The following is a 16775-nucleotide window of genomic DNA, read 5'->3' as shown; positions in this document are numbered from 1 at the left end:
TAATGTTTTGACGGCGTTTAATTAAAAGTCACAAATAATTTTATTGACTTTCCTCTTTAGAAAAAGAAGCTCCAGAGTTCATCGCGATGATAAGAATCATTTTATTTTTCCGATGATTCACTTCCTGAATACCTAAATGTCTGGAAAAGGGTTTAAAAGACCACACTTGATGGAACCACGGTGTTAAAATTTGTATTTACGTGTTTTCAATACTTTCATACTTGAGGTTGAAAATGAAGTATTCGGTGCACAGAAAAAAGTGTGCCTGCCCCCTCCACGCAAAAAAATGTTCTATACATGAACAAAAACAATCGCAGGCGCGTAACACAGTTTTCAAGGAGGGGGAGGGTCAGAAGAGGGGAAGAAGAGGAAATTATTTAGGGATTAGACACCTGAAAAAAGTATGAAACTTTAACCAATAAAAAAAAACATACTAAACACGACAAACTTTTTTCTCTTTTGTGGGAGGGGTCGGGGTGGGGTGTTCAGAATTTTTTTTATATATAAAAAATTATATACCTGTAGTATTTATTATCGATTAACATGTCCGCGATTTGACCACTCCGCAACTCAAAATGGGAGGGGGAGGGGCCAAACATCTTTTGATGACAATTTCAATAATTCAAAAGCACGAACTTCTAGACAAGGGATTTTTTTAAGTGTAAATTCAAATTGGTAAAAGTTGATCATACTGCATGCAGCGCAGCTTCGTTATAGGACAACACGCCTTTAAAGCACAATTTTCAATCATACTTTATTCGGGGGAGGGGGGCTTTCCCCCAATATTACTCGCCTGTATTACAAACTCAAAACCCAAGTCGATAGCTGATTGATGTACCCGGGGCAACTCTCAGTAAAATTTGGTATGACTTGAAGAGTTATGACGCATTAATATTGCAATAAATTGTGCTCTTTTTTTTTCAAGCTACCTTAATTAAAAAGGATTCTACTCGGCGTCTCTGAAAATTATGTAAAATGTAATTTCAAAATTTGGAAGACTTTGGAAGATCTCGAAATTTTGAAAAGCACTAGAAAAATTATCCTGTTAAGGACATATGATACAAACAAATTTTATCTTTGAAGGAGACTTAATATCATTTCACAAGTTTAGAAAAGCGGATAATTCTTAGAATTTTTTCTCCTAAGAACTGGAAAATTAAACAGACTTGTAAAATATCACTAATATTTCAATAAAAAATCAAATATTTACAAATCACACTCAGTAAAGGTTTCCAGGTGAAAACAAATTTCAGTATATGCTAGCTTGGTGCTAAAAATGTAACACAAACTTAAGAAAAATCAGGGGCGTAGCTAGACGAAAATGATGTGCACGCCAAAAAAGGCAGGGGGTCTGGGGGCCGCCTTGAGGCTTCGATCGCCCCCTGAGAGCTCCTGGGTTTTCACCTTAAGATTGAACAAAATTTACGGTATTTTTAAATATATAACGTATGCTACGAGATGAAGTCAACTTGTTTCCTTCACAAGCAGTTCGGAGTCGTCTAACGTGGCAATATCTGGGTAGGGTGGGAGGCTTGCAGAAATCGTCGAAGATGAACATGATGGAGGTGATTCCTTCGAAGGGGTTGATGCCCCTGAATCATTATCGGGATACATGTATTTTGCTCAGATTTGTCTGGTGTTGAAACCGGTTTCGTAACCTTACTGAAAGACCGGTCTATAGTTTGATTCGACTGCTTTGATTTGGGTTTCGTTTCGGGTGTTTTTGACATTATTGATTAGTTTGTATAATACGTACCATGCCAGTCATTTCATTATCGGAAATACAGTTACGCACATTTAAATTGGAATTTTTATGAAAAGAGTTTGTAAATCCGGATTAACTATAGGTATTACATATATAACGTTAGGCCTGCAGGCATAGTAAGTTTACACGGAATCTTTTAGGAATTTAATTTTTTATATGACGATGTAATCATTTTTTAATAATAAATTTTATAAAAATGCACAGTAATTTTTTTTTGGAGTAAAAGATGTGCACGCCATGGCGTGCTGGCGTATAGGCAGCTACGCCCCTGAAAATTAAGTGAAAATATACCAAGCCAGGTGAATTTAATTAGGAAAAGCAAAATGGTATAAATCGCCCTATATCATATGGACTGATTTTTTCCATTTTGCTTTTCCTCATAAAATTCACCTGGCTTGGTACATTTTTCTAAAGTTTATATTACACTTTTAGCACCAAGCTAACATATTCTGAAATTTATTTTCATCTGTAAACCTTTACCGAGTGTGTTTTATCAATTTTTATAATTTTATTGAAATATTACTAATATTTACCAAGTCTATTTTATTTTGCAATTCTTAGGAGAAAAAATTCTAAGAATTATCCACTTTTCTACACTTATGACATGATATTAAGTCTCTTCCAACGATAAAATTTGTTTGTATCATCTGTCCTTAAACAGCCAGGAGTTAGAGTTATCCCCCTTTAAATCTGCAATGAAAAGATTTCTGCTAAAGTGTTGGAAATGTCGCGGAAAACCATATGGACTGCGTACCAACCAATTTATTGTTAAAATTATAAATACAGATTTTTTAAATGAAATTAGTAAGGGACATTAATCATTATTTTTTCAAACAATTACTAATTATTGGAGTTTAAATAAATTTTCAATTTTACAAGGGAATACAGAAAGACAAAAACTATTCATAAATTAAGTTACTCCCCCAAACCCAGTTAAGCTATTTCTTAATCACTTATTTGAAAATCAAACAAATCTGATAAATTCTAAACAGGTACATAAAATAACCCTACAGATATTCAAAATCAATTAAAATTTGACTAATTAGCCTGTTCCAAGTCACCTTCTATTTTGAACAATTTATATTTACCAATCCTTAATGTTTCAAGAAGAGTGACTGTTTTCACTCTTTCTTTCTCATCTTTGCAACTCTCTCTCTCTCACTCTCACTCATTGTCTTGCAGCTTATATATATTCCAAATAAAAAGAAATGCACAGTTTTCAAATATATATTTTAATAATATGTCTATTATAAATATATTTATGTAAATATGTGAAATTGTATAAAAGTTCAACAAACATGATGTCAAGAGGTGTATATATAACAGTATGATATGAGTATACATGTATTCCTAACACTGTAAAGGAATTGGGATCTAGGGGATGGGGTTATATGTCACATCACTGATTTCAGCTTGCGTATATGGGTGCTGCTGGCATTGGAAAAATAAGTCCAAACTTCCATCTTACCCTATTTACCTGGATAGGGATGCATTTGTCAACACAATTTTCACTTAGCTAATATAGAGACCAAGCAGATATGTGTAAATAGGAAGAAATTCGACTGAATGAAAAAAAAAATTAAAAAAGAGTGCCAACTTGTGCATATTTTGAGCAAGAAATTTACATTCAGTTATATACAGGTATACAATATACCTGAGAGCACTTCAGCAGCACAAATCATAAGTCGTAAAACCCTATGCCAAACCCCATCCCCCAGCTAGGGCACACATACATGTATATACTTCTGACATCAATTTACATTAGAAGATAATATAACTTTATCTTAATGGTTTTACAATCATGAAAACAACTGTCTACATGTACATGTTCATACTTCTGCATTTAAAGGTTACAATTAACAGATTTTAATGAAAGACATGTCGAGAAAATCTGAGAAGAAGAGGATAACAAACATGAAAACAAGCAAATACTGGCCACAATCATCATTCAGGAAAAAGTACATTTTTTTTAATTTGCTGAGCATGTTCACATATAAGTGATCTATGATTTATATTCATGTACATTTACCGAAGAGTTCATTTTAGAAAAAAATGTGTTTAGAAAGCATACATGTAACCTTTTTAGAATGAAAAAAAACACCTATTTTCCCAATGCTTAAATCTTAAATTGACCTAAACAAAAAAATATTCCATTACAACTAAAGCAATTGTTAATATATACTGAAAGGAAAAAGAAATGCAGGGTAAACTTTTGAGGTAAATTAAATTTGTTTTTCTTAAAATACTTTTTAGTTTTCCTATCTACCTTTTAAAATCATCTTTCAAAAAGATATAACCTAATTCTCATATGATTTTTTCTAATTATTCATAATTTATTGAAGCTCAAATGACGATACCCCCCAAAAGTGAAAATCGAAAACTCTCATTATCTTCAATGTCTATCTCGTGCATTTGTCAGAGTCTTTTCTCCTTTGCATGGAATTTCATCAAATGTTTGTCTTTCAAATTCTGGCTATATTTAGCATGGGTAACCACGCAAAAAAATAAGTCAAACGGCGCGCGCATGCGCCAGTGAGAGGAATACAACCGTAAGTTGACTGGCTCAAAAAACCAAATTGCAGAATTGTTTTCTTTCAAATTTCGTATGAATGTAATGATTATAATCATCTACTCTATAAATGGCTGTTTTTGTGGTAGTAAGGTGGTGATTTAAGAGATGGCAGGACGAATAGCCCGCTCGTAACATGACTCTGTTTCGCGTTACCGTCATCGTCGGTTGATTGAAAACCACTCCAGACCCTCTCTGACAACGGCTAAAACGTTTTATGGGGGAAAATTTACAAGAGACTGCTTAGTTAACCGTTGTTGCCTTTTTCATTAATTAGGCAATTCGAAAACAAGACCCCATTGAACTTCCATTAACTGTGCCAAGATTGCAATAAATTCATAATGTCTCTTAATATTGAAAAACGATGTGCATACCTCATATGCATCAAATAATGCAACAAGATTTGTTGAAAAACTCGTCATCAAATTGCACGTGTTTTGGGCTTTTCAGCGTTTTCCATACGTGACGTCATAAATTTTACGGTTGAGTCATTCTGAATACTGATTTTGATGCACAGTAACTAGATTTCCCTTGTAACCAATTTTCGTAATTTTCAGTCATATGGTCAAATTTTTATCGAAAATTATGCTACCCTGCTTTTCTTTTTCCTTTCAGTATATATACATATAAGTACATGTGCAATGTAAGATGAACTTTAATGTCATATTCCCAAGAGTTGAAGAGTCAAGTAATTGAGGGATATATGTGTGTTACTCTTTCAATGTCTTTACCGTATATACTCGCCTATAAGTCGATTGTATTTTTTTAGGTTATTTTCCAGGGATTTGCCATTGACATTGCCATTTCGCTTATAAGTCGGTACAACTTTTTATCAGAATCAGATGACAATTTCTAATAAATACTCTGATGTTTTAACCTGATTTTCATTAAAATTTTCAAGAAACAAACTCGATATTTAACTTTAAATCATTAAAAAATAAAAAATGCCCTCTTAAGATTAAAAAAAAATAATAATAAAATTATTGAATACATGTTAATATAAATAGTTGTACTTTATGTAAACCTTAGAATATATAAATGGTATACTATATCCAGACTTAATTTGTTAAACGATAACTGTTGAAAATGTTTATAGAATACTACGTTTCACATTCCAGAAAAATATATCATTTTATGACTCGCCTATAAGTAGGAAATAGACTTTTTGACTATAAAAATTAACTTCCCTAAAAATGACTTATAGGCGAGTATATACGGTATATGGTGCTGTAGTACTCATACAAATTTTGATTTAAAAAAAAAAACATCAAGAAAAATATATTTAGTCATTTAAAACAATTTTTTGGGAAAAATACAAAAATTTCATCATTTGCATTGCCTTAAATCCCCTGGTATAATATACAAACATCACATGATACTATAATTCCAAATTAAGAATATCTTTAAAACTATCAGTAGGTAAGGTACATTGCATTACAACCTTTACTTAGCATTATAAATAATTCATTATAATGATGTTCCTGTGACCTAAATAATAAAAAATACAATACACTTATGGAATTCTGTGTAGGGAATTCTGTATAGGTTTGTTATAATACAGTACAAATATGATTGATGAAAATTATTAACAACTTCATTAACATATATATTTATAGATATATAAAAAGTCTCAGATATAAATATGTCATCTTGATTTTAGTTTATGCATGATAATATGTCTATTTTTTCTAATGTTATATAAATGTACAAGAGGCCCACGGGCCTTATAGGTCACCTGAGCATCATGCAACAACTTTCAAATGATTGAATTTGTTTCATGTTTTAAGCTAGATGCTAATAGGCATTCACAATTTTGGATCTAATCAATAGAGCCCCGCCCTAACACCAGAACCCCTGACCCTTGGGCCATAATATTCACAATTTTGGTAGAGGCACTCTTGCTCATCATAACTATGTACTTAGTTAGTTTATTTAAAACCTAGGAGCAGAGAAGAAGATTTTCAAAGAAATAATGCATTTTCACTATATAATATATTTGGTATAACTCTTGTTCATCATAACTATGTACTTAAATTTAATACATTTTCACTATATAAACAATAGAGCCCCGCCCTAACACCAGAACCCCTGACCCAGGGGCCATAAAATTCACAATTTTGGTAGAGGCACTCATCCCAATCATAACTATTTACTGAATTAGTGTATTTAATATCTAGGAGCAGAGAAGAAGATTTTCAAAGATTTAATGCATTTTTATTATATAATCAATATAGAGCCCCGCCCTAACACCAGAACCCCTGACCCTGGGGCCATAAAATTCACAATGTATGTAGAGACACTCTTGCTCATCATAACTATGTGCTTAATTAGTTTATTTAATACTGGGGAACAAAGAAGAAGATTTTCAAAGAAATAATGCATTTTCACTATATAATCAATTGAGCCCCGCCCTAACACAAGAACCCCTGACCCTGGGGCCATGAATTTCACAATTGTGGTAGAGGACTAAATGCTCATGAAATGGATGAGATGAGTTAGAATGCTTGATGACCAGGAGGAAAGAAGAAGATTTTTAAAGATCGCATCCCCACCCCCCAGGCCCCAGGGGGGCGGGGACCAAGAAATTCACAATTTTTGTTCCCCTTCAATATGCCAAATTTGGTTGAAATTGGTTCAAGTTTCAAGAAGAAGCTGAAAATGTTTAAATGTTAACGCACGACGCACGACGGACGACGGACGACAGACGACGGACGACGACGGACAAAAACGGATAGCAATAGGTCACCTGAGTTTACTCAGGTGACCTAATAAAACTTCTATTTCGTGCAAAACCAGCATGTATATAAATATGAAAATTCATTATTAAAAAAAATAACTTTCTTCACGGCTTTTTAGTACATAGTACTTGTATGGTACCATGAATTTAGAGATATCCGTCAATGAAAACAAAAATTGTTACAATAAGATACATGAATAAAATATGAACATATCTAAATCATATTAATATGTTTTCGTTTTCAGAAAAAAAAGTTTTATCAACTTAACATATCTCACACGTATTTAAAGTTGATTTATGGATAGACTAGAATTATGTACAATTAACATGAAAGTGCTAACAAATGATTCATGAAACAAATAAATAATCAATGACTTTGCATATTGTTTAAGTCATTAGCACTTTTAAATTATTTAAATACAGCTTTTTTATTTGGGAAGAATCACTTTTTTTCTTACTGTACCATGTAGGTATAACTTCTAACAACATTCTGGAAGAAATAAATTTTGGAGTTATAACTAAACTTGGTACACCTAAGTCCTTCAATAACAATGTCATTTCAATTAAACAGAAAATTTAAGTTTTCTTTATGTGAATATAAGCTCCTCAAAATACAGCTGATTCCACACTTCAGTAAATCTGGCAGTTGTCGAACTCCGAAAGGAATGAGGTGATTTTGTCTTTGAAGGAAAACTTTTTCTCTTTACCAGCTAGTAGATGAAGGTGATGATTGAACTAAGTGAAAAGTACCAAGACTATCTGAAATGTAATAAAACAGCAAAATTTATATTTAAAGCTTAAAATATCAATGATAGACAAACTTCAAAATATAAGGATTAATTCTGATTCAATGGAAGTATAATGGGCCGAGAGACTTTAATCACCTAGATTTTCGAAATTCACAAATCTATATACATTTTATCCATTGACTGCCACCAGATAATGATCAGTAAAGTCAAATGTAATTCTAGAGGTCATTTCAGCTTACATGATGGACTGTTATGTCAGAGATATTCAGGGTAACTGAACTTTATATTCTAAATGACAGAGATTTAATGGTGATTAAAACCCACCTTTTGTATTAATGGATATATCAATGAGATAGGTGTCAAGAAGAGGTTTAGGAGGGGATATTGTGCCAAGAGAGGGTTGGGGGGGGGGGGGGGGGGGGGGGGGGGCTGATATTGGAGGTTGCCCATCGCTTTATAGTGTAATATAATGGCAGTTTGACAGTCTTTTCTAAATCTGACACCAATTGTGTGACCGGGAAGGTGTAACTAATGTAGTTCCTCAGGAAGTGTCTTTTAAAAAGTTATGATTGCCCGTGTAATGTCTCTGTTAAAACTACAGAAGTATATACAGTCAATTCTCGAATTATCGCCATTCGATTCATCGCCATTTTCGCAATACCGCCATGATTTCCAAAGAACGTTTTTCCTGCTAAATAAAATTCTCTTTATAACTCCAAATTCGCATACCGCCATCCGCCACCCTGTTTTCACAACAAACGTCCATTTTTAAGTGTCAATTATCTCGATAATACCGCCACAGGTGCATGTGGTCAGTGAAGCGCGGCTAATTGGTTGACGCTATCCCTGTTGTAAAGCATGCAAAGCCAGTCAAGGTGCAATTAAGTAAATTAATTAAACAATAATTTTAACATGAACTGTTAGAAAAATTTTGTTTTCTGTTTAATAAAATCATTTATAAATCAACACTTCGCCACGAAAGCGGTCGTTGCAAAGTACGCCGATAACGATAAATATTTTGATGATCTCTGCTTTTAAAAACAATGCAAAGTTTGCTTAAAAAAGAATTATAAGTCAGAAATTGTGAACGTTTCATTAACAATGATTTCATAAACAATGAATTTATTCAAGAACTTATTTTGCGTACTATAGGCAATATATCACGACGATCGACCAAGCATTTTTTTTTTTCAATATCAAACGTGCAGATTTACATGCATACACATCTACTTGTCTTAATTTCATAACTGAATATTTTGTTTTAGCAAAATTGTACATTAAAAAAATTACTTGAAGTATTTTCAAATATAGAAATATGTTTATATATACATGTACATGTGATAATAAGAATAGAAACGCTAAATGGTATTTCTAAGAACGATAACTCTATGTCTTATTTCCTAAAAGATGGAAAATTCAATTCATCGCCAAATTCGTTAGACCGCCATGATTTCTAAATTACAAAAGGTGGCGGTTTATCGAGAATTAACTGTACACATTGCTTTTGTTGTCGAAACCATGCAGCTATAATAAGTCTAGTAATATTGGTAGCATGTTTGTATGGAATATCCTTACAGAAATTCCACTTGTATTTAAACAGACAAAGGCCGTGATTATGACAAATATTTAGTCTTCAACTCGGGGCTTTGTGTGGGTCTCAGGCTAACAAGTCTTTTAATGCATCGGTCACTGGTTCTAGGCCAACTTACGCTGTTGACAAGCCTTCTGTGTAACCATTGTTAATCTGAAGGATTAGAATTGTTATGTTGACTTAAAAACTCCCTAACATAATGAACAACACGTAATCAAACCAAAGTCACACTAGTTGCTAATTATAATTTTAAAAAGCATGTTAACTTATTATATTTGATAGGAATTTCATGTGCTGCAATTTTTTTTCTTAATAACCTAATCGAGATAGAATTTAAGGACAGACGAGACGTTCCTTAATAATAGATAAATTTTTCAAAGAGTTTGTCATTGAAGTATTGATACTAAAACATGTTTACACACAAAAAATTGAGGTACCTTACCAGGCATTTCTGCAAGATACCAGAGGTAGTTTTTCTTATGTAATCCTTTGAGGAAGAAAAAAAAAAATCCAATTTCAAATGTTTAAGTGTTTGGATTTTTCTAAAACGTTTAGAAACTGATTTAGAAATCAGAACGTTATTAAAATTTTGAATATTTTTCATAGTTACGAAAATATACAAAACAGATTTTGAGGAACGTCTCGTCTGACCTTAAGGCTAACAGTTTAAGAAACACTTAATGAAAAAGCAGTTCAGGAGAAGAGGAAGAAAAAAACAAAATATTTAAAACATTTTCTCAGGACTTTTTTTCTCTGTTGCACCTGTATGCACAATTGGTTATATTTACATTGTAATTGAAAAAAGAAAATGTTTAAAGACCCTGTTTGAAAGATAAATGATGTAATTATGTGGAATTCCCAGGGTAGATAAAAATCAAGAAACCAGCCTGATAAAGACAGTCACAAAGATATATTTCAAAAGTTCTTTTACAAATAAAATCAAGAAAAGAACCAAAGTTAAAAATCTAGTCAGACAGATTGTCTCATTTGAACAAAAGTTAGAATCTCAAAACTGAATGAAATTTCAAAAAATGATAGCTCATTTATTGATACTGATCAGAGTTCTATAGTATCAATTTCACAAATTGATAAAATTGAAACCTTTTCACAATAGGTGAATCCTTTTGATATACAATAAATAGTATATTCCAGACCTTATATTAAAAAAAATGCTCTACATCAGTGATTTTAAATTCAGAATATAGTTGAGGGTGAAATTTCCCGTATAAATTTATTTTACATTTATTTCATGGATTTTTCCTATTTTTGTTTTTGTTTTTTAAACAAACACATTGAATAAAGGAAAGTTCAAATGGTGATTCACAGTAAAGTGATTGATGAAGATTAATACAGGTACATGTACCATTGCGGTATAAACAAATAACTCTGCATCTGATTATCATACCAATTAACTCCACATCCCATCAAGCTAATACCGATATATAATTTTTTACTCAGTTAAAAACTAAAAACGTAGAAGATGAATAATTTTTGGTTTATGAATATGAAGGGATATATATGAAAATAAAATAAAAATTCATGTTCAAACCTAAATCAAAGAGACAGGAAATAAAAATGCATGTACAATCATAAGATGATGCACATACATGTATAATAAATGTTCAATGACATGGAACACCTTAAAATACTCAAAATTCAAGAGCTAGCGTAAGTGTCTATCATATTGTCATTATGACTATACATTATGTACATTTATAACATTTCATTATTATCATGCATACAAATCATTTATATAACATCTTACCTATTTTCACTGGAATTGGACAAGTTAGGAACCGAAATGGATGACTTGAACAGTCCTACATTATTCTCTGTCACAGAGGATCGAAAATCTCCTACATTTATTTTTGCCACCATGGAAGCCCTCTGGGGAGATAATCCTTCCGACACAGAAACATCAGAATTAGAGTCATCTCCCTTGCCACTGGGATCACTAGCACCATTAGAATGATATTGCTGCTTTCCAGTGTTGTCACCATTGACCACATATTTCTGTGCTGTTCCTGAATTAGGGTTGGGTACCACCTGTTTAGTGGGACCCTGCCACGTTTTATACACTTCATTTCTTTGAGAGTCATCACTTGCTACACTACTGGTAGACATTTTGGAATAATCCATCATAGAGTTTGGCCAGTTTGTTCCATTCAACATAAATGCATACGCAGATGTCAAATTGTTCTGATTCTGTTGAAGGCCTTGCATCATTCTCATGTAATCATTAAGATCATAACTCATTCCTGGTACACCTGCACTAAACATAGGTCCACTGAATGTTGGTTGTCCACTAAATGGCACACCCATTCCTCCATTTTGAATGCCAGGTTGATTCATTATATTTGAAAACTCAAATGCTGCAGGGTTGTAGCCCTGCTGAAATCCATTTGGTGGTGGGAGTGGTGGGGCGGACAGAAAACCAAGCTGCTGTTGTTGTTGCTGCAGCAACTGTTGTTGCATTTGGGCCTGCAGTTCCAGTCGTTGCAGCCTATCCCTGGCTTCAAGCTCCCTCTGTCTTCTGAATTCCAATTCTGTCTCCTTTTCTTTTTGTTTCTCCTCCTCCCTTTCTCTTTCTTTCTCCTGAACCTCTTTTGAGATAATTTCATGCTTTAGCTCCCTTTCTTTTCTTCTCACAGTGGCATCAAATGTGAACTTCTTTTTCTTTGGAACTATCTTAGGAGCAGATCCTTCGAATCTTTCACGTTCACTTCCATTAACAGTTTCATACTCTGGCAGAAGTACAATTTGTCCTTTTTTGTTGACATACGCCACACCAGCCCGCTTCATTGTGCTGATGTCATGATCTTTATCATCATCATCATCAATATCATCTTCACTTTCTTCATCATCACCTCTCCCATTGCTCTCTGATGCTGCTTTACAGCTAGAATGACTTCCACTAATACTGGACTCTAAGACAGACTCCTCATCTTCAGAACTATCTTCTCTCTCATGTGTATCATCAAGCATCATCGTTCTGTTAAATGCTGGGTCTGAAATGGAGGCTGTAAGCTTCCAATTCCTGGGTGGATCTTGAATAATTTCAAAGTCCTCAGATTTTTGTTTCTTCATAATTTTCCCTGAAGCTTTACTTATGGAGCCAAATGCATTTCTGACACTCTTGTGTACAGATTTCTTGAACTTCTTAATGCTGTCAAACTTTCTTCTTTCATCAGCAGAGGAGTCAGAATTTTTCTTGTATTTCTTTTCCTTCACTTTTGGGGGTTTGCTCTTGGTTTTTAAGTCCTTGACCTGCTGTGGAATTATGGATGTTTTGAATCCTTCCATTCCATTTCTTGGAGATGTCATTGTCTGATCATCAGAGAGATTATCATCCGATAGATCATCTTCTGGAACCCAGTCTTTCCCTGCATAAACTGAGTCTCGATAGCTTTTACTTGAGTCTTCGTCATCAGAATCTGGCATACGCTGCCTAGAATTTTTCACAGTTAATCCACTAGGAGCTGTTGAACTTTTCTTCATGAACTTTGGTCTAGAAAATTCCTCTGCCTCCTCTTTCTCATTGACGCTCTCCTTTTTCCCTGTGTCTTTAGGTTCACTGACTTCTTTCTTACTTTCAGATCTTCTGACTGTAACAATATCAGACTTGAACACCAAATTTTCCTCCTGCTCCCGCTCTTTCTGCTCTGCCAGCTGAGAATCAATTGTTTTCCCCTCCTTGCACCTCGCCTCCCTCTCTGCTGCAGCTTTCTGAAGTTGCTCACGGAAGACCTGCGCAGGGTCTTTAGGTTTCTCTTTAACAGGGGTTGTGTGCTTGACTATTTTTGTTGCCTTGGCTTGAGCAGCAATTTTTATATCATGTTGCAGCAAGGAATTAAGCCTCCTTGTTGCAGGTGTGTTGCTTTCATTAGATGAAACACCACTGGTTGATGAATTTCCTGATAACTGTCTTTGTATTTTTTCTTCTGGTTTTTGTGCTTCATTATTTGTGTTTGCACTCTCAGTGACTCCTGAATCAATAGAATTCTGTTTCTCAAGTGGTGGAGGTCTGGGGGAATATTTGTCTCGAGTTTCACGAGGGGTGGCTGGGGCACTTTGGAAGACAAGATTAGGTTCATCTTCAGCTTTCGAAATGTCTGTGAAATTAAGTTCTTCCACTTTCTCAACAGTCTGTACAGCAGTAGGTTCCACATTTAAAGCTTTCTGGTTGTTCTCAGCCTGCTCTGACAACTGTCTCCTTAGTGAAATGCCCTCTGCTTTTTTATGAATTTCCATTAAGAATGGGTTTGTTTGATTTGCTACTGCAGCTGGTGGAAGAACTGGAGGGGATTTGTATAATGAGGTAGAACGAGGAGTAGAAGGTGCACTTTGTGCCTTGGTCTCTATTGCACTTTGTGGACGTTGATTGTTTGTTCTATAGGGTTCACTTGTCCCTGTTTTTTTCAATATGGACTTTGTCAGAGGGGGAGGTGGAGGTGGTACGACTGGAGTGCGTAAACTCTGAGAGCGTTTCACTTGTGCATAATCTAAAGTGTCCATATCATAATCAATAGGTGGTTCCTCAAAAGAATGGGCTTTTTTCTGTGGAAGTTGACTTGGCCTTTGAGGAGGTGTAGCAGACGTTTTCTGAGGTGATGTGGTTGGAGGTTGGGGTGGGGGATGGTTGGGAGGTGGAGGAGCTCTCTTTTTCTTTCTTATACCAGAGTCTAAACTAACACTACTTTTCATGCTCCGAACTGATGGCTGTCTAGAAAAAGATCCTTCCTCAGCATTATCTGCTAAGTCATGACTTAAGTCTTCCAGTTTTTTACCAGTTCGTTTTTCAAGGTCCATTAAAGTTTTGCTCCTGCGAGCTTCAGCAAGTTGGGCATAAGTCATATTGTAGGACTGATCCAAATCAAATGAACTTTTAACAGGAATAGACACTTGTGAATTGTAACTTGTATCCATTGAAATTGGGTCAATTTTTCCACGTGTTTCCAGGGATTCCTCATTTGGATCCTCCGGAATGGTTTCACGTATGTACAGACTAGATGTGGCTGACATCTGTCTGCGATGTCCTCTCACTTTTCCTGACGCAGATTGAACAAGCACTCCATTTTCCACAGAACCACCATTATCACGATTAGATGAACTCGGCAAGCCATTTGCCAGAGAGGAACTCTGCATGCCTGGGTATGAACTTGACAAAATAGCACTGTTATCAGTCCCATTCGAAATATCCTCATGAGAAACATCTCCATTAGGAATACTACCATTAATATTCACTCCCTCCTTATTCTGGTCATTATCATTGGGATCAGGACTAGCGAATATATTCTTGAAGTCAGGGTGATATTGAGAGAGCTCGTGTGAGACAGGTCTGAGTTGTACATCCTTTATCTCGGTCAGCATGGAGGGCAGTACACAATTAGCCGGGTTGTAGTAGCTGGGACTTTTAGGTCCAAGGTCACTGACCAGGCGAGATGTGGGGAGCTCCGTTGGTCTGGGAGGTGGGCCCTTGATCTCCTCACGGGGAGGGGTTTTAGTGGATTGATTCTGGCCCATGGCTGAGGATCAGTCCTGAAGAAGAGAAAAACTTTATTAAACTCTTTTACAAGATACTAATAAACAAAGATCAATTAATTTAATCAAAAGCGTTACATCAAAATTCTTTACGCTAGCAATAGGTGCCTATTTAATTTAACCAGAGCTCAATAAGTTTGATGGATTCCATTTCACTTGATTCCTTTCACATTTCATTCCACTAAAACATCAATTAAAATATTAATTCAATAATCAAACATTTTGTGTTGAAAAGTTTACATATTCTTTAAAAATCTCAACATTTTCTACATTTACTATAAAATTTATCATTTTTAAAGCCAAGATTTTGATAGAAATTTGATTCATCATCCCTTAAAATAATGCTATGAATCCCATTAACCCATTTTATATCCATCATATAATATTTACACATATTAAGTTCCATGTAAAAATTAACGATTTCCGTAAAATATACTTCATGACATCCGATATTTTACCGAGCAGGCTTTAAATTTTCTTTCTTTTAGTACAGTTCTGAAGCACAAACCATAAAACACCTCTTTCATCACTTGCATACTTTTAAATCACACATGTAGGATGATTTGGGTTATTCCTGAACATTACTAAAGATCCTCAAAACACATAATACAAATTGCTTCCTAGATCCTTTAAAGCTTTCATCCAATGACATAATGTATCCATACAGTGCTACTGATGCGATGGGGTAAAGAGACCCAACCTAATACATATGAATCACAACTGCTTTTAGAAACATTCGGGGTAATTATATACACCCACAGCTGTTTCACCCCTTGTCATCACTGGACAATAGCAATGAATGAAAAACTGAACTAAACTGAACAATACATCCCAGAAAAAAATCATTTACAACTGCTTCAAGTCAAACAATACACATAGTGTATCCTACCATCGAAAAATCTATCCTGTCAATCAATGTAGAATAATTTAACACACCAGATGGGTATTACAGTGTATAGTGTATATATATACCTTAAAACTTTTTGGTCAGGTTACCTAATTCTTCAGGTGAAAAAAGACAGGTCAGGTGAAACTTGATCAGCAATTACATACAGACAACACCACAGATGGGATGAGTAGCTGTTCACTTGAGTTAAAGGGGGTCATCCAATTTAATATCCTATCAGGTGTAAACACTGTACTACATTTTACAGGTACACAGTGTATCAGAGACTGAAACAAATTCTCTATTCAATCTCAAATTTCACTCACTATAACAAAAGAGCTAGACAAAAGAGAAGAATTTTATCTTACCAATTTTGTACGAAAATTAAATTCCATTCCTAGCGCATATAATCCCAAATTTTTCTTGCTCTGTTTCATTTTGTTACTTGAAACATCAGGTTATAATTCATAGCCATCCCTATTTTTCTGGTTGTGAGTTGAGCAATGGGAATGCTCCACTTTGATTCATTACTACCTTTAAATTACGACAGACCTCTTTAAGTCATTCAAGTCAGTGAAGCATTGAAGCATTGAGGATGACTTTGGTTCCTAAATGACATACATTTTTATAAGGATAATAGCTAGTATTAAAAAGGTCACAGATCAGGTTCACTGAGTAATGAAAACAATAAGGCCATGACCTTTATTTTAATCCTCCAAAATAATATTGGACAAAATATTGAATAATAATTTGTCGACATATTGATTTACACCAATTGTTTCTAGAAACAAATCTCACACCAAATTAATTTTTTGAGAAAGAACAGAATCATGTACCATATTGAGGAAAAGCACTAAAAAACATACTCCATTAACCTTTTGTAAAAACTTCAAAGAAAATGATTTAACGTACAAAACATAATAAGCATGTTACAATA

At 34.3% G+C, this 16775-nt stretch overlaps 1 protein-coding gene across 1 annotated transcript; it reads right to left on the bottom strand.

Annotated features, from left to right (window-relative positions):
- Positions 1-7108: 7108 nt before the first annotated feature.
- LOC134244199 (uncharacterized protein DDB_G0284459-like) lies at positions 7109-15636 on the bottom strand. Its single transcript, XM_062726470.1, has 3 exons — positions 15461-15636; positions 11177-14949; positions 7109-7830 (listed from the first exon to the last, which is right to left on the bottom strand). Exons 2-3 carry the CDS (start codon positions 14932-14934, stop codon positions 7827-7829), a joined length of 3762 nt encoding a protein of 1253 aa, XP_062582454.1. The 5' UTR covers positions 14935-14949; positions 15461-15636; the 3' UTR covers positions 7109-7826.
- Positions 15637-16775: the final 1139 nt, after the last annotated feature.

This window comes from Saccostrea cucullata, unplaced genomic scaffold (genome assembly GCF_032062105.1).
Source record: "Saccostrea cucullata isolate Sc308-1 unplaced genomic scaffold, CSIRO_AGI_Scuc_v1 ctg512, whole genome shotgun sequence".
NCBI classification, from domain to species: Eukaryota; Metazoa; Mollusca; class Bivalvia; order Ostreida; family Ostreidae; genus Saccostrea; species Saccostrea cuccullata.
The sequence above is the reverse complement of the archived record's forward strand: the minus strand, read 5'-3'. Positions and strand labels throughout refer to the sequence as shown.

What these genes read in the sequence shown, in the direction of transcription:
- LOC134244199 (XM_062726470.1), bottom strand. Translation starts at nt 14,934, where the DNA reads ATGGGCCAGAATCAATCCACTAAAACCCCTCCCCGTGAGGAGATCAAG.